Source organism: Schistocerca gregaria, chromosome 2 (assembly GCF_023897955.1).
Source record: "Schistocerca gregaria isolate iqSchGreg1 chromosome 2, iqSchGreg1.2, whole genome shotgun sequence".
Taxonomy (NCBI): domain Eukaryota; kingdom Metazoa; phylum Arthropoda; class Insecta; order Orthoptera; family Acrididae; genus Schistocerca; species Schistocerca gregaria.
Genome location: NC_064921.1, coordinates 628,124,801 through 628,144,442, shown reverse-complemented (window position 1 = coordinate 628,144,442; position 19,642 = coordinate 628,124,801). Strand labels below are relative to the sequence as shown.

At 40.0% G+C, this 19,642-nt stretch overlaps 1 protein-coding gene across 1 annotated transcript in view; it reads right to left on the bottom strand.

The window, feature by feature from the left end:
• Positions 1 to 7,825: 7,825 nt before the first annotated feature.
• Positions 7,826 to 19,642, bottom strand: part of LOC126334639 (transcription elongation factor B polypeptide 3) — a 156,730-nt gene continuing 144,913 nt past the window's right edge. Inside the window, exon 9 of the mRNA XM_049997078.1 lies at positions 7,826 to 8,658. Coding sequence (XP_049853035.1) covers positions 8,585 to 8,658 — 74 coding nt within the window. The 3' untranslated portion in view covers positions 7,826 to 8,584. The remainder of the gene's footprint in view (positions 8,659 to 19,642) is intronic.

The following is a 19,642-nucleotide window of genomic DNA, read 5'->3' as shown; positions in this document are numbered from 1 at the left end:
CTAACTAACCTAAGGATATATTAAAAACAAAGATTCCAAGACTTACCAAGTGGGAAAGCGCTGGCAGACAGGCACAATGAACAAAACACACACACAGAATTACTAGCTTTCGCAACCGATGGTTGCTTCTTCAGGAAGGAGAGGGAAAGACGAAAGGAAGTGGGTTTTAAGGGAGAGGGTAAGGAGTCATTCCAATCCTGGGAGCTGAAAGACTTCCCTTGGGGGGAAAAAAAGGACTTCCCCCAAGAGAAGTCTTTCCACTCCCGGGATTGGAATGACTCCTTGACTCCTTACCCTCTCCCTTAAAACCCACTTCCTTTCGTCTTTCCCTCTCCTTCCTGAAGAAGCAACCATCGGTTGCGAAAGATAGTAATTCTGTGTGTGTGTTTGTGTGTTTTGTTCATTGTGCCTGTCTGCCGGCGCTTTCCCGCTTAGTAAGTCTTGGAATCTTTGTTTTTAATATATTTTCCCATGTGGAAGTTTCTTTCTATTTTATTTATAACCTAAGGATATCACACACAGCCATGCCCAAGGCAGGATTCGAACCTATGACCGCAGCGGTCGCGCGGTTCCAGACTGTAGCGCCTAGAACCGCTCGGCCACCCTGGCCGGCAAAGGTTCTCATACATCTATGGATACTGAGTACAAAAATTAATGTTCCTTTTTATGTAAAGATAACATTCAAAATTGGAAACATTGTCCTTCAAAAAACATTACTTGATCCTGAGTCCAGATCAATATTTTACTGATTATTAGAGACTGTAATGACTTACTATGTGGATTGCAAATGAGAAACTCAGTCACTGTAAACATATTAGAATATCAGATAAAAATGTTACTAGCTTTTAATGAGCTTTAGAACATGATGATGACATTCAGATGAAACAAGAAGGAAAATTGATCCAGACAGAAATGTCTTAACAAACAACATCCATCGTATTAAAATGACTATAATTGCTGTGAGAATAAATTAAAGCGGAAAATCCATTGTCGAGATAGTACCAACAGATGTCAGTATCATGGGAGGGGTGAAAGTTCAAGAATTGAACTGCGATCTTTTATTTATGTATTAGTTGCTCTTCCTACATGACTTACACTGCAGAATATATAGCAGTCCTTGTTTCTCCAACATGGATAATCGGCAGGGCTAACTGGGTGCAGCTCAGCCAGTTGGTTGTGTTTGAACACCATGGCAGCCCCCAGGAATGGGTGGACCACATAATGTGTGAGATCCATCATGCCACTAACCTATCACTACCACAGTCCTCTCAGGAGGTGACCTGTATCACGATGGACAGAAGACTACCACTTGTCACTGAACAACCTCACAGCCTTTTGAGTTGCAAGAGCCAAGGACAGCAAGAAAATGGTCATAGCAAGCATTCCTAGACTCCATAAACCATTCCATCAGTTCGACAAAAGTATGGGAAGCTATCTGGAGTATTTATGGTAAAGTCATTTACCAGTAGCAACAGTGCTGAAACAGAGGAGAAAAAGGAGGAGGAGATTAGCATTTAACGTCCCTTCAACAACGAGGTCATTAGATATGGAGCACAAGTTCGGATTAGGGAAAGAAATCGGCCATGTCTTTTCAAAGGAACCATCTCGGCATTTGCCTGAAGCGATTTAGGTAAATCACAGAAAACTTAAATCTGGATGGTAGATGCGGGTTTGAACTGTCGTCCTCTTGAATGTGAGTACAGTGCACTAACCACTGTCCACCTTGCTCGATCAGTGCTGAAACAGGGATGTCTCCAAACAATGCCCAGAGACATTGCTCAGATGATGGCTGAATGTTTTGCCAAAACTACAGCTGATGCAAGCCAGGGCCCGGCATTTCGTTGCTACTGTGCAACAGCAGAGAGAAGAAAGTTGGACTTTAGACCCAATGATTCTGAAACATACAACTACCCTTTCTACATGTGGGAGCTGGAATCAGCTCTGTCCAGGTCATGACCAGATCCAGTACTGCATGCTTAGATATTTCGCAGCAGCGTCAACATAAATCATCCTTCAATGTTTTATATGGCAGACAGGCAACTTCATCACTCGTGGAGGGAGGCAGCTCTGATACCTTTCCTGAAACCGGGAAAGTAGCACACATCTCCTAGTAGTTGCAGGAGTATTGCCTTAATGAGCTTTGTAGGAAAGACCCACAAACGAATGGTTAACTGTCATCTGTTCTGGTTGTGAGAGGCCAGACAACTGCTTAGCCACTCTCAGTGTGGATTATGGAGATTTCAGTCCACTGTCGACAACCTGACCCTGCTAGAGGCAGTTATTCAGCAGTATTTTCTATGCAACCATCACTGTATTTATTGGTATATTCTTCGATATCAGTAAGGCATATGATACTACTTGGAGTCTATATATTCTTGCACAACTGCATCAATGGAGCTTTTGTGACCACCTCCCCATCTTCATACAGTCTTTCCTGTCTCAACAGTTTTTTCAGACCTGAATGGTGACACGCTGTCAGCTCATTTTTAGCAGGGTAGTGTTTTAAGTGTTACCCTCTTTGCGATAACCATAAACTGTATCACTTCTATGGCAAGGAGTCTCTTAAAGTGCTCCGTATTTGTGGATGATTTTGCTGTTTTCTGTTCCTCCTCCAGTGTTGCAACAGCAAGTCATCAATTGCAACTTACAATGTGGAGGTTGGAGTGGGCTGCAATGACGGGTTTTCAGTTTTCTGCAAATGAGTGTGTGTCTGTCTTCATTTTAATTGTTCTTGTTGTATTTTTATTTTTCCTGGTTTGTCTATGGGGGACACCATCCTATATTTTAGAAACTTAGAGCAGTTTGTGGGCCTCATTTTTTACTCAAAAATGCTGTGGTTGCCAACCTGAGAGACCTGAATCATAAAGACTGCAACTCTTCAAGTACCTTAGCCCAAGTCTTGGGGAGCAGACAGGACATGTCTCCTCCAGTTTTACATGTCTTTTGTGTGTTTGCGACTGGACTATGGTTGAACATTATATGGATCAGTGAGGCCTTCTTATTTGAAGATCACTGACACTGTCCACCATGAGGGGATTCATCTGATCACGGGTGCTTACAGGGCCAATTCCCATACCCAGCCTCTGTGCTGAGGCCAGTAAACTGCCACTTACCATCTGGAAGCAGCTTCTCATGGTGCATGAAGGATCCTTGCAGCTCCGACTTCATCCGCACAGCATACTGTTGCTTGTCTGCTTCCAGAACACCTCTTCTCCAACCATCTACGAGCCACAATGCTGTATGGGATCCGCATGCAGCATATGCTGGTGTCTCTTGGTGTTGAGCAAGTACAACCCCAGATCCAGGGATCTAACCATCTGCTGCTCTTGTTACTGCAGAGGCCCAGCGCCATTTTAGATTTAGTGCAGTACGGGAGAAGTTGTCCTCCTGCTTCTGTTTTTAGTGCTACATTTTCAGACATTTTGTATCAGCACCAGATTTATGTTGCTGTCTTTACGGACAGGTCTAAGCACGGGGGATTGACTGGTTGCTCTGTCATTTTCCCGGATCTTGTCCTCAATGTTCAGTTGCCTGTCCTCAAGGTCCAATTGCCTCAAGAATTTACTATCTTCAACACAGACTTGTATGCGATCTTGTCTGTTCAGATTCTCTGAGTGCTATTTACTCTGTCCAATGTATGTACCCAGCAGATAGTCATCCAGGACGACTAGGGAAGGAGGTGTCTTTCTGCTGGGTACCTGGGCACATAGGAATGGTGGGGACTGAAAGGGTGGATCGAGAAGCCAAGGAAACATGTTGTGAACCTTTGGTATTTCAGTGTGTCATCCCCTTCACGCTATCGTGCCTCACTGTTGAGGTACAAAGTCCTGCTTCAACGGGGTGACTGACAACAAGCTCCATGCAGTAAAGCACACAACTAAGCCATGGCATACTTCTTTCCAGCCACATCGATGGGACAACATCCTTCTTACTCGTCTTCACATTGGCCACAGCTCCATGACACATGGATTCTTACTCCAGTAAGAGGAGCCACCAAAGTGTCGTGCTTGTGGTGTACAGATCACTTTGTGTCACATTTTGCTGGACTGTGCTTTATTTTCCAACCAGCAGACTGTGGCAGATCTCCCATCTATTTTAAGCAACGTTCAAACAAAAATTGTTCAAGTTTTAAAGTTTTGTGAATCGCCCAACATTTTTAGCATGATTTTTATAGGGAGATGTTTTTAATGTGTCAACATGGTGGCTGGATCACCCAATTTTTTGTAAGTGGTCAGCCATCACATTTCCTTGCACTTTTCTTTTAGCTCTTCAGTGTTTTGTTTTCTCTGTGCTTTAATTTCATGTATAGCTACTAACTGGTTTCAGGGCACATGAGAGAGAGTGGCTTTGTGGTCATTTCGAATGCATGAGTGTAGAACGATTTTAGTTTCTCCCCACATTCGTTTGTATTGTTGAGCACTGATGACATCGCCATTGGGCACCCATAAGATCCACGCACATACACATGTTTCATAGTTGCACAAACACGGCACTACAGAAAGAACTAGATCAGTGCTAGGAGCGGAACAGTGAGAGCGCAACAAATTATGTTATGTTGTTAATCATGTGAAAGTATACTGCATACTTTGGTTTTTCTGCTTAAACAGTAAAAGTCTAGGTAGGGGCCAGTGGCTTCTAGGTTTTTTGTGCTACAATGTCGTTGACACTCGCTGTGATGTATGACTGGAATGAAAGGAGGTGTGTCAGCTACTAGTTTTACGCAGCCAATGAGAGAGCGGCGGGCAGGTGATATGTTTGGAAGCAAGTCACTTTGTAATATTCTCACATCAGTACAGACAAAAAATCCGATATTAATTCAGATACAAATAGTTGTGTTCTTAGGTTCCCAAGTAACCACAACTTTAGAAATTGCAACATATTCAGAAGAAACAGCCAAATATTGTGACAACAAAGACATAAATTTCACAGCTGTGCCATTATGATTATGACAATTATTATTATTATTATTTCTTTCTTATCTCAGACGTTATGTCTGGTCAAAAGTAGAAAGTGACGCGGACCTTGATCAAGCGTGACTTCCTTTTAACTGTACGGTATATGTTATATTGCATTTAGGAACTTTCGGGTAATTGAACATATATCAATAATTACGGATTTCTGTAGTTGTATATATAAGTTTGGATGTAGCTGTATTGCATTGATGTACTGGTGGATATTGTGTGGTATGACTCCTGTAGTTGATAGTATAATTGGTATAATGTCAACTTTATCCTGATGCCACATATCCTTGACTTCCTCAGCCAGTTGGATGTATTTTTCAAATTTTTCTCCTGTTTTCTTTTGTATATTTGTTGTATTGGGTATGGATATTTCGATTAGTTGCGTTAATTTCTTCTTTTTATAACGCTTGTTATGTGGTGTTGTTTTATCTGTTATAATGGTTCTGTTCCAGTATAATTTATATTCATCAATCTCCAGTACATTTTGTGGTGCATACTTGTATGTAGGAACGTGTTGTTTTATAAGTTTATGTTGTAAGGCAAGCTGTTTATGTATTATTTTTGCTACATTGTCATGTCTTCTGGGGTATTCTGTATTTGCGAGTATTGTACATCCGCTGTTTCTATTTGTTGTTTGCAAAGTCTGCATTTATCTGTTGTGGTATTGGGATCTTTAATAATATGCTTGCTGTAATATCTGGTGTTTATGGTTTGATTTTATTATTATTATTACTATTATTATTAAAAATATTGACACCACAGATGACAGGTCTGATAAGTGCAGAAGTAGAAAAAAAACAGCCTGGAAATTAATGCAAACCATTTCTTTTCATTTATTTTATTCCTGCTTGTTTTATCAAAATGTGAACAACCATAAATTTAGAATAGGTATAATGTTAACTTTTAGGCAGATACTTTATCTCAATAAAACAGGTTGTTATTCTGATTAGTCAGAATATATTAAAAACAAATTTATCTCAATAAGTCTCTTGGAGAGAAGGGAGGGGGAGGGGTGGGGGAAAAAAAAGAGGGATAATTTTATAATTAGGGTCATTTTATAGTCGGGTAAATATGATACTAGATAGGTGTCTAATACAGCAGAGTTTTAAAGTTATATTCGTATCTCAAGGAACTTTTCCTCCTAGTTGAAGTGGACACCCTCAAATCACTACATGGAGAATGGAAGTTCTGTAAAATGAAACCTTGGGAAATTTGTTTGGGATCCCTTTGAAGGTGGAGGCAGTCACATGAAAAGGCTCGTTTCTTTTCTTTCGTTTTTTTTTTCTTTCGGTTTTTTAAGCATGGGGCCAAAACTGAATATACTGTGCATGCAAATGTGTATGAACTGAGGATCCTTCACAAAATATTTTTGATTTATCACCTAGTGAGTAAGTGTTTCGTCATGATGGAGCAAGGTGCTTCCTACGTTAACATGACAATATGTCCATGGTTCTTGCTTTCTTGGTCTCTTTCAGTCAAACACAACTGGAAAATATTCAAACACATGATCAGCACGAGTACTAAAGGCCTTAGTATTGTGCACTCAAATAATACAATCACTCATCATTCGTTCAAATGCATTACCTCAAACCAGGATAAAATTAGTTCTGCCATGTTTTGTGGTTAGCATTAGTTACAGTACGGAATACTGCTTCTGACCTACTGTAAAAAAAATTATTAACACATCACCAAATATGCTACTCAATTAATGGGTTGGTATTCACCGTCTGGAAACCATTCTTTTATGAGGTAAGCAGTTACACAAGACAATGAAAAAATCTAGAATAAATTTAATGCACTTAAAGGTGCACTAAGCATCGTTTTCAATCATTTTGTGAGCACAAAATATCTTCTTCAGTAAAAGAACCAACTTCCATTTTTGTGTGTGAGACCACAGAAGAGGGCTAACCACAGACACCAATATATTCCCAAAAGGCACTGATTCTCACACAAATTAAATCTGAAATTATGTAAAAATATTACACACAAATGTTGGTGTTTCAGCTTGATTGTTAGCTGACTGATTACTGTACAGAGCACTATAAAGAACCTTCCACACAGCTAACAGATGTATTGTTGAAACTTGCAACAACTGCCTGATTACATGTTATCATCATGAATGATTCTTTAAAGTGAACAGTGATCAGTCTTTGTCAGAAATTTAAATATAATGCTACTGTACACTTTTTTTTTATACATAAACTAAGACTCCAACTATAATAAAATGTCTATAACAGCTAGAGCGACTATTACAATGAACAATGTTAAAAGATATAAGGATAGTGGATAGTAGGATACAAGCTGGTATATGAAAAATGAGTTTTTTCCTTCAATGTGGTGTTCCAATTAACCATTCTTACTTAGTTTACCAGTCAATAAGCAATCCAATGGTCGTGCAGATCTGAAGATATGAATTGATTGAGAAACAAATAAGTTCTGACATGCCATGTCTCCTCAGTTTTTATCCTCCTGGTCATTACATTAACCAACAATTAAAATTACTTTCTTCCGTTTACTTTTGCTAACAGCTGTAACATTAGAAAATTTCAGAATGTATACATATGACAATATTAAAGGGACCAGTAAAAGCCATCATTCTTTTGAGTACATACACAGGATATTACCATTAAAAATTACAGTTGGCTGAGGCTTTTATTTTTCTCACACATTTTTTTCTTTCCATTTATCAACACAATAGCAATCACAATGGTAGTCTCTCCTAGAAGTGACTATTAAAAATAAATTATTCAACAAGCACGCATTGGAAGAAAACAAGGTAATATTTTTAGATGTCCATTCTGTTCATTTCCTGACTTTCAGTCAATGCATGAGATGATTGTGAGTACTAACATCACAAAAGTATATTTATTTTAAACATCACAAAAGTATATTTATTTTAAACAACACTAAAATTACATAATGGTTATATTTATTTTATTGGTCAAATAAAGATAGCTTAGCATAAGCAAGATACTGACAGAAGTCATCAACAACAAACCCAACGACTCTTTTGTTTCAGCAAAAGAGATAACTGATAAATCCATTAGCAACAGAATACATCTGGGTGCTTTATAAATTAAAATAATAAAATTTTAACAATAAGAACACATCACAACTTGATACCAATTGTGCAGGCTATCTATTTTTTATAGGAACTAAATAACTTGCTAAAATGCAAAATTCATTGTTCTTAGAGTTCAGTTCACCTACTCAACTGAAAAATAGTCCTGCTATACAATACACAGCTTTTTCCAGATGCTTCACAAACACAGTAAGTCACATACTTCTTCCTCCTATAAATATATATCTAATATATATATCATTCTCCATAAGTCATTTACTTTTGATTATTTCACATTTAAAAAGATTAAAATTATATGCACATCATTGGTGTCCGGATCAGATTGCATCCTGCTGTCAAAAGAGTGGAGAGGTAAAGGAAGGAGGTCATAATTTCTTTGTATAACACATCACAGAAGCACATTACTCTTCCACACTGGTTCAACGTATTTAGAATATTTTCTTTGTAAAACTCAAATAGAATCATCGATAAAACTCACAGATGCTAAACGAAAATAACAATGATCAACCATCCATGAAATATTCTCTAAATACAAGAATCATCATCTTTTGAAGCTCTTCACAAGTTTCATTGTCTTCTGCATCAAAGGTGCCATCCGAGGTTTGACTTTGGCAGCTGCAAACAAAACAAGGTACAAAAAGATTGGTAAGATAGTTCAGTGTAAAAATTTGTGCTATACCACAAATAATGGTAATATTAACGTACTTCTGCAACAAAAAATATAAATTTAAAGTTACAAAATATTAAGATATCATGAGGTTACCATCTTGTTGAATTTTTGGCAGAATGAATTACTGCTAAATTCTAAGGTTTCCAGTACTTTGCATATGACAAAGGTTATCTGCTGTTTTCTTAAGAATGAAATAATGAAAATTCTATGCTTTTTTAGAGAAATGTAGACTCAAAACCTGTTAGTGTTGTATTAACTTTACTTCCACCCTCTATTTTTCTTTCTGTAAGCTGGCACTATGCTAACTGTTTAGAAAGCAAACTAATTTGACTTGTAAATGCCATATCACAACTATCATGAAAGATTAAAGGCTTTCCGAGTCGCTGCTGACTGTTTCATTTCCAAGAAATATGGTCAGTTGCGACTTTGACTACTATAATTCACACTAGTTCAGCTTGCTGGTGCTACTGAGTGGCCCCCTAGTATTTTTCATTCTGTCGCATCAGCTGAACTGTCTCTAGAAACCCTGTCCATGAATACAGAACTCCTTAGGAGAAGTCTTTAGCAGGTTATCTGAATGGTTGCTGGGGTGCACAGAACTTTTGGGAGACTTAAGTCTTTTCAAAAGGACTTAAACATTTGATTTCAAAGCATGATGAAACAGTTTCAAGACTTGTCCCTTGTATTTTTAGTTTTATGCTTTATCGGGACTCAAATGTTTCTATAAATGAGTTGCTTCTTCCTAGGTTACACAACTGTTGTAATCCTACAGATGATAACTTTTTTCTTCACTTACATTCAATAAAATTCCATAAAGTGACGGTTAGAAGACTTAGTTACCGAAGATGAAAGATATGGTAACTAGTAGTAGCATCAGCCAACATTATATGACAACAACATGTCCTAACTAGAATATGCATAATCATATGGGAAAAGGAAACTACTCATGGTACAGAAGTGCCAAGTAGGAAATACATAGATCAATTACGTGTTGGAACTGTATCTCAGTCTGGTTAAAAAAGAATGTGTGTTTGAAAGCTGAGCTAAAGCTTTCAACATCCTTTTTACACACATATCTGGAACTCCATACTATTTTCATATAATAAATGGTTTTCTACTCTCATACAACAGTTAGAACTAAAAGTAAGTCATCATGCAACAGTGAAATACCCTCAGCATGACTGAATGTTATCAACATATAATATTATCATTTACTAGGACTGCTTACAAATGAAGTGAATGAACAGCAATTCGCTGTCATGACATTTTCATATGCATACCACTATGATGAATCCGTCTGGGATTTGACTGGTTCCTACTTGAATCATATATTTTGGTCCACTGGTTCTGCTTCACAATACAGTGCAGTGACTATTGTCATTTTTTATTCAATATATATATTTTCCAAAAGATTAAGACAACAGAACAGATGAGAGGAACCAGGAATTATTTTTCTGTTCTTGTAAGGGGATACACAGGGTATCACTCTCAACGACCTGCTATCCATACACAAAGTTTTGAAAGAATTCTGAAATTGCAATACAGTGGTTTGGCTTCTGAAGCTGCACAGGATCATATTTCAACCTACATACTGGAAAGGAAACTACAAACAGAACAAATTGCAGTACCTCGTTGTGGTCATAATGCAACTTTATTGCGGAACAAACTTTTTCAATACATAAATGGCTTTCTCCATCCACCTTTTCAAGATGCATCCATGAGATGGTTCTTTGAGATAAGAATTTGCAGTCCATTCAGAAACTATCAATATAATCTGCAACATAAATATAAGAGATCTTTTTCCAAAATGTTTTCAATCAAAACACATGCCTGCCTAAAAACAGTCATATTTTACGCAGTTGTGATGGAAAAGAATGATTTAACTAAAAAGTCATTCAGTGAGAGTTTCATGGGCAACTTTTCCCTACCCTATTCCATATTAAGTTCAATGGCCGAAAAAGGCATAAAATTATCAGCCCTGAACTAGCAGTGAATTTCTCTTTTGTTTTCAAACACTTTCGAGTGTGAAATTTATATTTTAAGTACATTAGTACAAATTTATTCAATTGCTTAATTTCTTATTCATTTCACTGTCATCTGGTAATGGCTACCTGTGCCAGCTCAGTTCTCTTCACAGCTAACAGATGATTGACTCCATGCATGAACCTTGGGGGCTCTTTCTGTTTATGACTGATGAAAAATTGGTATTCTTTTACGACTAGAAAGCTATTCAAAGCAATGATGTGTGCTATATCATCGAGGTTTTGAAAAAACCTTGTTTCTTTTCAGTTAAGAATTTCAGATGATCTCTCAGCATTTTTATGTAGCTGCCCCCATTGCTGATACAAAGTTTCTGATATTAGTAAGCAATTTATCAGCTGCCTTGTCGAAAATCATGCCCCCTCCCCCCCTTCAAAGAAATCTCGACTTGCCAGACTGATAGTATGGCACCATGATGCTTGGTTAATTTACATACATACACATTTTAAAAGAAACACTTAATGTTGGTTTGACATGTGTAAGTTTACTTCCAGCTGTTTCATGCTAATTATTCAAATGCAAATATATCTCATTTCCTGTAAATAAACTGAAAATGAAGATGTTGTACTTGCTATGACTATGAGCTTCCCTTGAAAGTGAATAGCAACATCAGTTGTCAGGTTGTAAACACATTCTGTAATCCATACTTCTGTTCAGCCTATCGAGCTGTCTGTCACATTAGCCAAAAATTTGATGTTTTCTAAGGATGCAATCAGCTAACAAAAAAAAAAAGTAAACATTGTGTCTACATACAGTAATCAATGAATGCGTGTGTGTGCATACACGCATTTGTGCAAGCGCACACTCAACGGTGAGGTCATCAGCACCCTTACACAAATTAAAAGAAACAAATGTAGATAAAAGATCAAAAATGTGAATTTATGCACTAAGACAACTAAGAAACCCTAAAATGTGCTATACAGCAGATTAAAACACAAGTAAATTGAAAGAGGAGCTAAAAGAAAGACAAAGGATATATTGTCGCAGAAGAAGCTGAGTAGCACTGTGGTGTAGTGGTTATGGTGCTAAATTGTTGCATGGAGGGTCGTGAGTTCAAAACTCACCTGGACTATACAATTTTAATTTCTATATTCGGTTCAAGTACATTCTAGAAGTATCCACAAATATCATTAATCATTGTGCTGAAATGTTTTGTAGCTGTATATATACCGTACGTGTTCTGGCCAGAGGCAGTTCGCTCCACGCTCTTGTATGTGCAAGTGCTGAATAAGCCTTTGTTAAGTGAAGTGAAGTGAAGTGAAATCGGGTGATGCTGAGGGAATTCGATTAGGAAATGAGACACTTAAAGTAGTAGAGGAGTTTTGCTATTTGGGAAGTAAAATAACTGATAATGGTCGAAGTAGAGAGGATATAAAATGTAGACTGGCAATGGCAAGGAAAGCGTTTCTGAAGAAGAGAAATTTGTTAACATTGAATATAGATTTATGTATCAGGAAGTCGTTTCTGAAAGTATTTGTTTGGAGTGTAGCCATGTATGGCAGTGAAACATGGACAATAACTAGTTTGGACAAGAAGAAAATAGAAGCTTTCGAAATGTGGTGCTACCGAAGATAAGGTGGATAGATCACGTAACTAATGAGGAGGTATTGAATAGGATTGGGGAGAAGAGAAGTTTGTGGCACAACTTGACTAGAAGGGATCGGTTGGTAGGACATGTTTTGAGGCATCAAGGGATCACAAATTTAGCAATGGAGGGCAGCGTGGAGGGTAAAAATCATAGAGAGAGACCGAGAGATGAGTACACTAAGCAGATTCAGAAGGATGTATGTTGCAGTAGGTACTGGGAGATGAAGAAGCTTGCACAGGATAGAGTAGCATGGAGAGCTGCATCAAACCAGTCTCAGGACTGAGGACAACAACAACAAGTGAAGTTAGTGTTCATCATTCATCTAATTACACCTTCTTCTACATCACAATATGATTGGCTGACCACTTACAAAAAACATGGGTGAGCCAGTCACACTGTCAACATTCCCCTAAAATCTTGGGAAAAATATTGGAAAATTCACAAACCTTTAAAACTTGGATCACATTCATTTAAACTATACTTAAAATACAGAGCAGATTCATTGAAAATTAAGCCGTGGCCTGCTGGTCAGAAAATAAAACATAGTCCAATAAAATATGACACTCAGTGATTTGTACACCAAAAGCTCCAAACAACGGAGGGTCCTCTCGCCGGAGCAAGAAGTCCTGCATTAGAGGGCTGTGGCCTATGTGAAGATGAGTAAGAAGGACCTCAACCTGCTGACATGGCTGGTCGAGGTACGCCACGGCTGCACTGTGGGATTTACTAGATGGAGCTTATTGTCCATCACTTCCAGCCACGCATCCTCCCACTGATGCAAGACTTAAGATCACAAGAGCAAGGCTATAGCATGCAGGGGGATGGCACACTGAAATAAGTAAGGATCACAACATGGCTCCTTGGCTTCTACATCTACCCTTTCATTCCTGCGATACTCGCGTGCCCTTGTATCCAGGGAAAATACACCTCCTTAACTAGTCATTGCACCTTGAAGAGAGCACACTGGATATTCTAGACTACTTTATCAGCTGGCTACAAACACTGTATAGAACAAAAGACACTCAGAGAATAAGAAGAGACAAGACATTTAGCACTGGAAGAAAGTCTAATCTTCTTCAGTGCCCGCAAGGTCACATGTAATTCTGAATTGAACAAATGTAATGTCTTCGGGCAGTCAGACCTATAGCACATGATACGGGAAATCCAAAGAGCAACCAACTGAGACCCCTGTATGGACTCATCTGTAAAGACTGCTACACAGTTGTGGTGCTCAGACAAAATGTCAGAAAAAATCACATCAAAACCAGAAGCAGGTATATAATCTCTTCTTTACTACACCAAATCTAAAATTAATCTGGGCCCCTCCAGTAACCACAGCAGCAGATGGTTAAAACCCTGGACTTAAGATTGTACTTCCTCCACACCAAGTGACTTCAGCACACACTGCACACGGATTCCAAATGGCATCGTAGCTTACTGGCGGTTGGAGAAAAGATGTTCCAATGGTGGAAGAGCAACAGTATGGTATGCGGGCAAAGTTGGGGCTGCAAAGAACTTGCATGGCTGACACACCATGAGGAGCTGCTGCTGGGTAGTGAGCAGTAGTTCCCTGGCCTCAGCGCAGAGACTGGGTATGGGACTGGTCCTATAAGTACTCAGGGCCAGCTGAATCCCCCATGGTGGATAGCATCAATGGTCAATTAAGAAAGCTTCAACAGATCCATACACCATGAAACTATAGTCCAGCCGCGAAAGCATGAAAAGCCCTATAAAACTGGAGCAGACGTTCCCTGTCTGCTCCCCACAACCTGTGGCTAAGGCACTTTTTGATGTTAAGTGCCTTGAGGGTTCTGGCTTTCAGGTCTCTCGGGAAGGGCAACCACAACAATCTGTAGTAAAAAATGAGGCCCAAAACCTCAATGAGTCTCTAAACTGTAAGATGGTGTCCTCATATACAAGTTGAGCAGATTAAAAATACGATGAGATTGATTAAAATGCATGCATGCCCACGCGCACGTGCACACACACACTTATGTGCAGGAAACTGAAAACCCATATTTGCTGTACACTCCTCAAACCTCCACACTGTAAGCTGCAACTGATAGGTCGCTGTTGCAACACTGGAGGAGGAACAGAGAACAACAAAATCATCCACAAATAAGAAGCACTGTACAGGACTCCTCACATAGATGTGATACTCTTTACGGCTATGGCAAACAGGTAACAATTAAAACACAGCTCTGAGGGACACCATTATCCTGCTCAAAACAATCTGACATCCTGTCACCAGCTTGGTTCCTAAAAAACTGCTGAGACAGGAAAGACCTTATGACGACGGGAAGGTGGCCACAAAAGCCCCATTGATGGAGTTGTGTGAGAATACTATGTCTCCAAGTATTATCGTATGCCTTACTGATATTAAAGAATTTGCTGATACAGTAATGTTTACAGAGGAAAGCCTGCTGAATAGTTGCCTCTAGCAGGGTCAGGTTGTTGACAGTTGACCTAAATCTCTGGAGTCCACACTGAGGGTGGCTAAGGAGTTGTCTGATCTGTAACAACCAGATGACGGATAACAATTCGCTCCAACGTCTTTCCTACACAGTTCATTAAGGTGATATTCCTGTAACTTTCCTGGTTTGAGAGATATCAGAATTGCCTCCCTCCACAAGTTGAGGAAGTTGCCTGTGTGCCATTTACAATTAAAAGAGTTGATGAGGATTTTCTTTGATGCTGGTGGGCAAATGTCGAAGCATGCAGTACATGATTTGATCATGACTGGGTGCAGTGTTACACATCTCACACAGGGCCGATTCCAGCTTCCACATGGAGAAAAGGGAGTTGTAGAGCCCAGAGAACTGTTGGCTCCAAAGTCTAACTTGCCCCTTGCTACAAATGCAAAGTAGTGACGGAACACCAAATACTGGTTGGAATGGGTAGTAGCTTTGCAAAATACTCTGGCAGCATCTCAGCAATGTCTCTGAGCATCGTTTGGAGACTGCTGCTATTGGTAAACGCCTGTGTTTACTGGAAATCCTCCAGATGGTTTCCCATACTTATGTAGAACAAGTGGAATGGTTGACAGAGTCTAGGAACATTTTCCACGACCTTTCCTACTCTCCTTAATTACGCTTCAAGCCTTGGCTGTGAGGCTGTCTGGAGTTGGGTGGTATTTAAATCGTCAAAGAGCTGCATGCCTGTCCTGGATCACTAAAAAGCACTCCTCAGACCACCAAGGTAGAGGTTGCCTCCTAAGATGACCTGTAGACTATTGGATAGATAAGTCAGTGGTATGATGGATTACTTGTGTGATGTGGTCCACCCAGTCCTGGTGGGATCAATGAACTTAACATGTAGAAGTAATACTTCGTGCACACTTGTTTTTTTTCTGGAAATTTACCTAAAATACATGTAGCTTGCTGAATTAGATACAAAAAGAATGTGTAAAAATGAACTGTTCCCAAAAGGAACAATCACCAATGAATTAATTCCCAAAGATGAACAAGTTGGTCCATCTCTAAGGTGGACATTTGTTTAAATATCTGGGGATTCCTCAATTTCTCTCTTATATTTCTAGGCACCTTGTTAATGATTTTGGCATAAGAATACATAATTCAGTTTTGAACTGGGGGAAATAATGCAATGTGAGTATAGATATTGTTTACTTATTATTTTATTATTTTATTTCAGTAATTATCTTGACAAGATACGACAAAGACAGTGGCAGCAGGGGGGGGGGGGGGGGGGTAGAGGTAGAGGTAGAGGTAGAGGTAGAGGTAGTGGTAGTGGTGGCAACAGCAAGGGAAGAAAACCTGCCAATATATTTACCTACCTCATGTAGTTAGGACAGAGAGGGTTCCATCTTTCCCAAGTCAAATAAAACGATGGGTGAAAGAGAAACAATATCACTTAAGTCTTGATCTAACTGACTTGACTGCTAGCACTATGTGAGGACCCTGGGGTTGCACTCAAAATGGGATACAGTTCTGAATGTAGAAGAGGATTTTTGGACCCAAATGATAGATAAGGTGGAGCAACTATTGTCATCAACTATTGGCATCTATACCTCATTTAGAAAGCTGCAAAAGCAATCCGTATTCCAGAAGAGCGGCATGAATTAAGGAACTTTCTTAAGATAGTGGTCTAAATTTCATAAGGTGGAAATGAATGCTTCTGGATTTGGTTTAAACAACTACCAGACTTGGAAGTTCCAGTCCTCATGATCACACTGTCAAGTGAGCTGGGCACTTTAATATGGAAGAGAAGTATCAAAGTGCAACTGAGCAATCAGAGGGCCTTAGAATCCTACAAAACACACAAACACTATTACTAAATAACAAAGGAACCTTAAATATAAACTGAATCTTGAGAATAGCCAGACTAATAGATGAAAACAAACTGAAGAGCTGCTTATACAAGAGACAATGTATTTTTAACCAGGATGCAGCCCAAGCAAACACACACGATATTTGCAACAGTGAGTCAGAAAAAATGAAGGAAGAAATGGCTTGATTCTAAGACACTTTAAAATCATACCTGTACATGTAAAACACACTCCTGGAAATGGAAAAAGAACACATTGACACCGGTGTGTCAGACCCACCATACTTGCTCCGGACACTGCGAGAGGGCTGTACAAGCAATGATCGCACGCACGGCACAGCGGACACACCAGGAACCGCGGAGTTGGCCGTCGAATGACGCTAGCTGCGCAGCATTTGTGCACCGCCGCCGTCAGTGTCAGCCAGTTTGCCGTGGCATACAGAGCTCCATCGCAGTCTTTAACACTGGTAGCATGCCGCGACAGCGTGGACGTGAACCGTATGTGTAGTTGACGGACTTTGAGCGAGGGCGTATAGTGGGCATGCGGGAGGCCGGGTGGACGTACCGCCGAATTGCTCAACACGTGGGGCGTGAGGTCTCCACAGTACATCGATGTTGTCGCCAGTGGTCGGCGGAAGGTGCACGTGCCCATCGACCTGGGACCGGGCCGCAGTGACGCACGGATGCACGCCAAGACCGTAGGATCCTACGCAGTGCCGTAGGGGACCGCACCGCCACTTCCCAGCAAATTACGGACACTGTTGCTCCTGGGGTATCGGCGAGGACCATTCGCAACCGTCTCCATGAAGCTGGGCTACGGTCCCGCACACCGTTAGGCCGTCTTCCGCTCACGCCCCAACATCGTGCAGCCCGCCTCCAGTGGTGTCGCGACAGGCGTGAATGGAGGGACAAATGAAGACGTGTAGTCTTCAGCGATGAGAGTCGCTTCTGCCTTGGTGCCAATGATGGTCGTATGCGTGTTTGGCGCCGTGCAGGTGAGCGCCACAATCAGGACTGCATACGACTGAGGCACACAGGGCCAACACCCGGCATCATGGTGTGGGGAGCGATCTCCTACACTGGCCGTACACGTCTGGTGATCATTGAGGGGACACTGAATAGTGCACGGTACATCCAAACCGTCATCGAACCCATCGTTCTACCATTCCTAGACCGGCAAGGGAACTTGCTGTTCCAACAGGACAATGCACGTCCGCATGTATCCCGTGCACCCAACGTGCTCTAAAAGGTGTAAGTCAACTACCCTGGCCAGCAAGATCTCCGGATGTGTCCCCCATTGAGCATGTTTGGGACTGGATGAAGCGTCGTCTCACGCGGTCTGCACGTCCAGCACGAACGCTGATCCAACTGAGGTGCCAGGTGGAAATGGCATGGCAAGCCGTTCCACAGGACTACATCCAGCATCTCTACGATCGTCTCCATGGGAGAATAGCAGCCTTCATTGCTGCGAAAGGTGGATATACACTGTACTAGTGCCGACATTGTGCATGCTCTGTTGCCTGTGTCTATGTGCCTGTGGTTCTGTCAGTGTGATCATGTGATGTATCTGACCCCAGGAATGTGTCAATAAAGTTTCCCCTTCCTGGGACAATGAATTCATGGTGTTCTTATTTCAATTTCCAGGAGTGTACATAGGTTATTATTTTCTGTTGCCATGCGCTCAAAAATTATAACAACAGTAGAAATGAGTCAAAGAAATGTAGGCTAGCTTATGTGATGAACTACTACATATTCTTTTGATTCACCATAAAATTTCGAACATGAGGGGGTAGGTTTCTGGTTATTTCATTCCTCAATACTTTCAATGCTGCTGACATTCCCTGATAATTGGAAACACGCTTACATGGCAAACAATACTTTTCCTCCCAGATTTTCTGGTTAAAAATACACTTTCTCCTGGGTGAAAATACACCTTTTCTGTGTTAAGCGACAATATACTTTTCCTCAGAACTGTAAAACTTATCAATCCTTTTAATGGTTATGGTTTTATGCATCTGCGTAGAATTTCCCAGCACTTTAGAAAACGAAACTCAGGAAAAAATATGTTATCAAAAGATCTACAATGTGCAGCAACATCTACACTGCCTATTTTTGTATTACAAAAGTATAAATTCGAATTCCACCAAACACCGCATGTTACTTTCCGAGACATTGAAATTGAGACTGCGATGTGCTTTTGTAAGCCAGTCATAGCTCATGTTACATGATCTCGCCAGCTGATGACAGTGGGTATTCAGAGCATAGAACACGTGAGGTAGACAGCCAATTGCAACATCACTGTTAAGTAGTGTGAACACAGAAACAGGAAAAGTTAATGGTTTAAATTAATATACATAGTGTTGCTACAAGAAAAAAACTTTCACGTATAGTATTGGTCTCTAAGACTAATAAGCTGCAAGAGAAGCTAATCTTTCACAAATAATGTTGATCTTTGCTTGTGTTACACTGTAAGATACAGCACACAAATGTGCCAGTAAAATTTTCTAGCAACATCATAAATGTCTGATCTTCTGGGTTCAAAATTATTCTACATGGTCTTCCCCAGGAGTTGATTTTTAAATGAGAGTCACACCCTCTGTGACTTAAGAAATTCATCATACATTTTGGCAATTGTGTAAGAGGAAATTTACTTTGAAGGTAACACTTTTCAAACAACCATTCACAATATTTTCCCGCAAAATGTTAGAAATACGTTCATTTCAGCACTTGCCAGAGAGACCTAGGTAACAGATGTCACCGCACTTGTGCAGCTATGATGACACAGGAAGCCCTTATGATCGTACATGTAAAACATTAAAAGACCTTACATTATGTCATAAAAGAAACAAGACATTGGAGGATACTCAAAGAGCATCAAAATTTTGCGAACCATACTAAAATGCATAATTCGGCATAAAATGCACATCTGTATGTCCAGATTCTGACAAATTTTCTTGGAGTACCAGTACTGTATTATTTCATGTATGGATCTTTATTATGGTATAATGCCATACCTG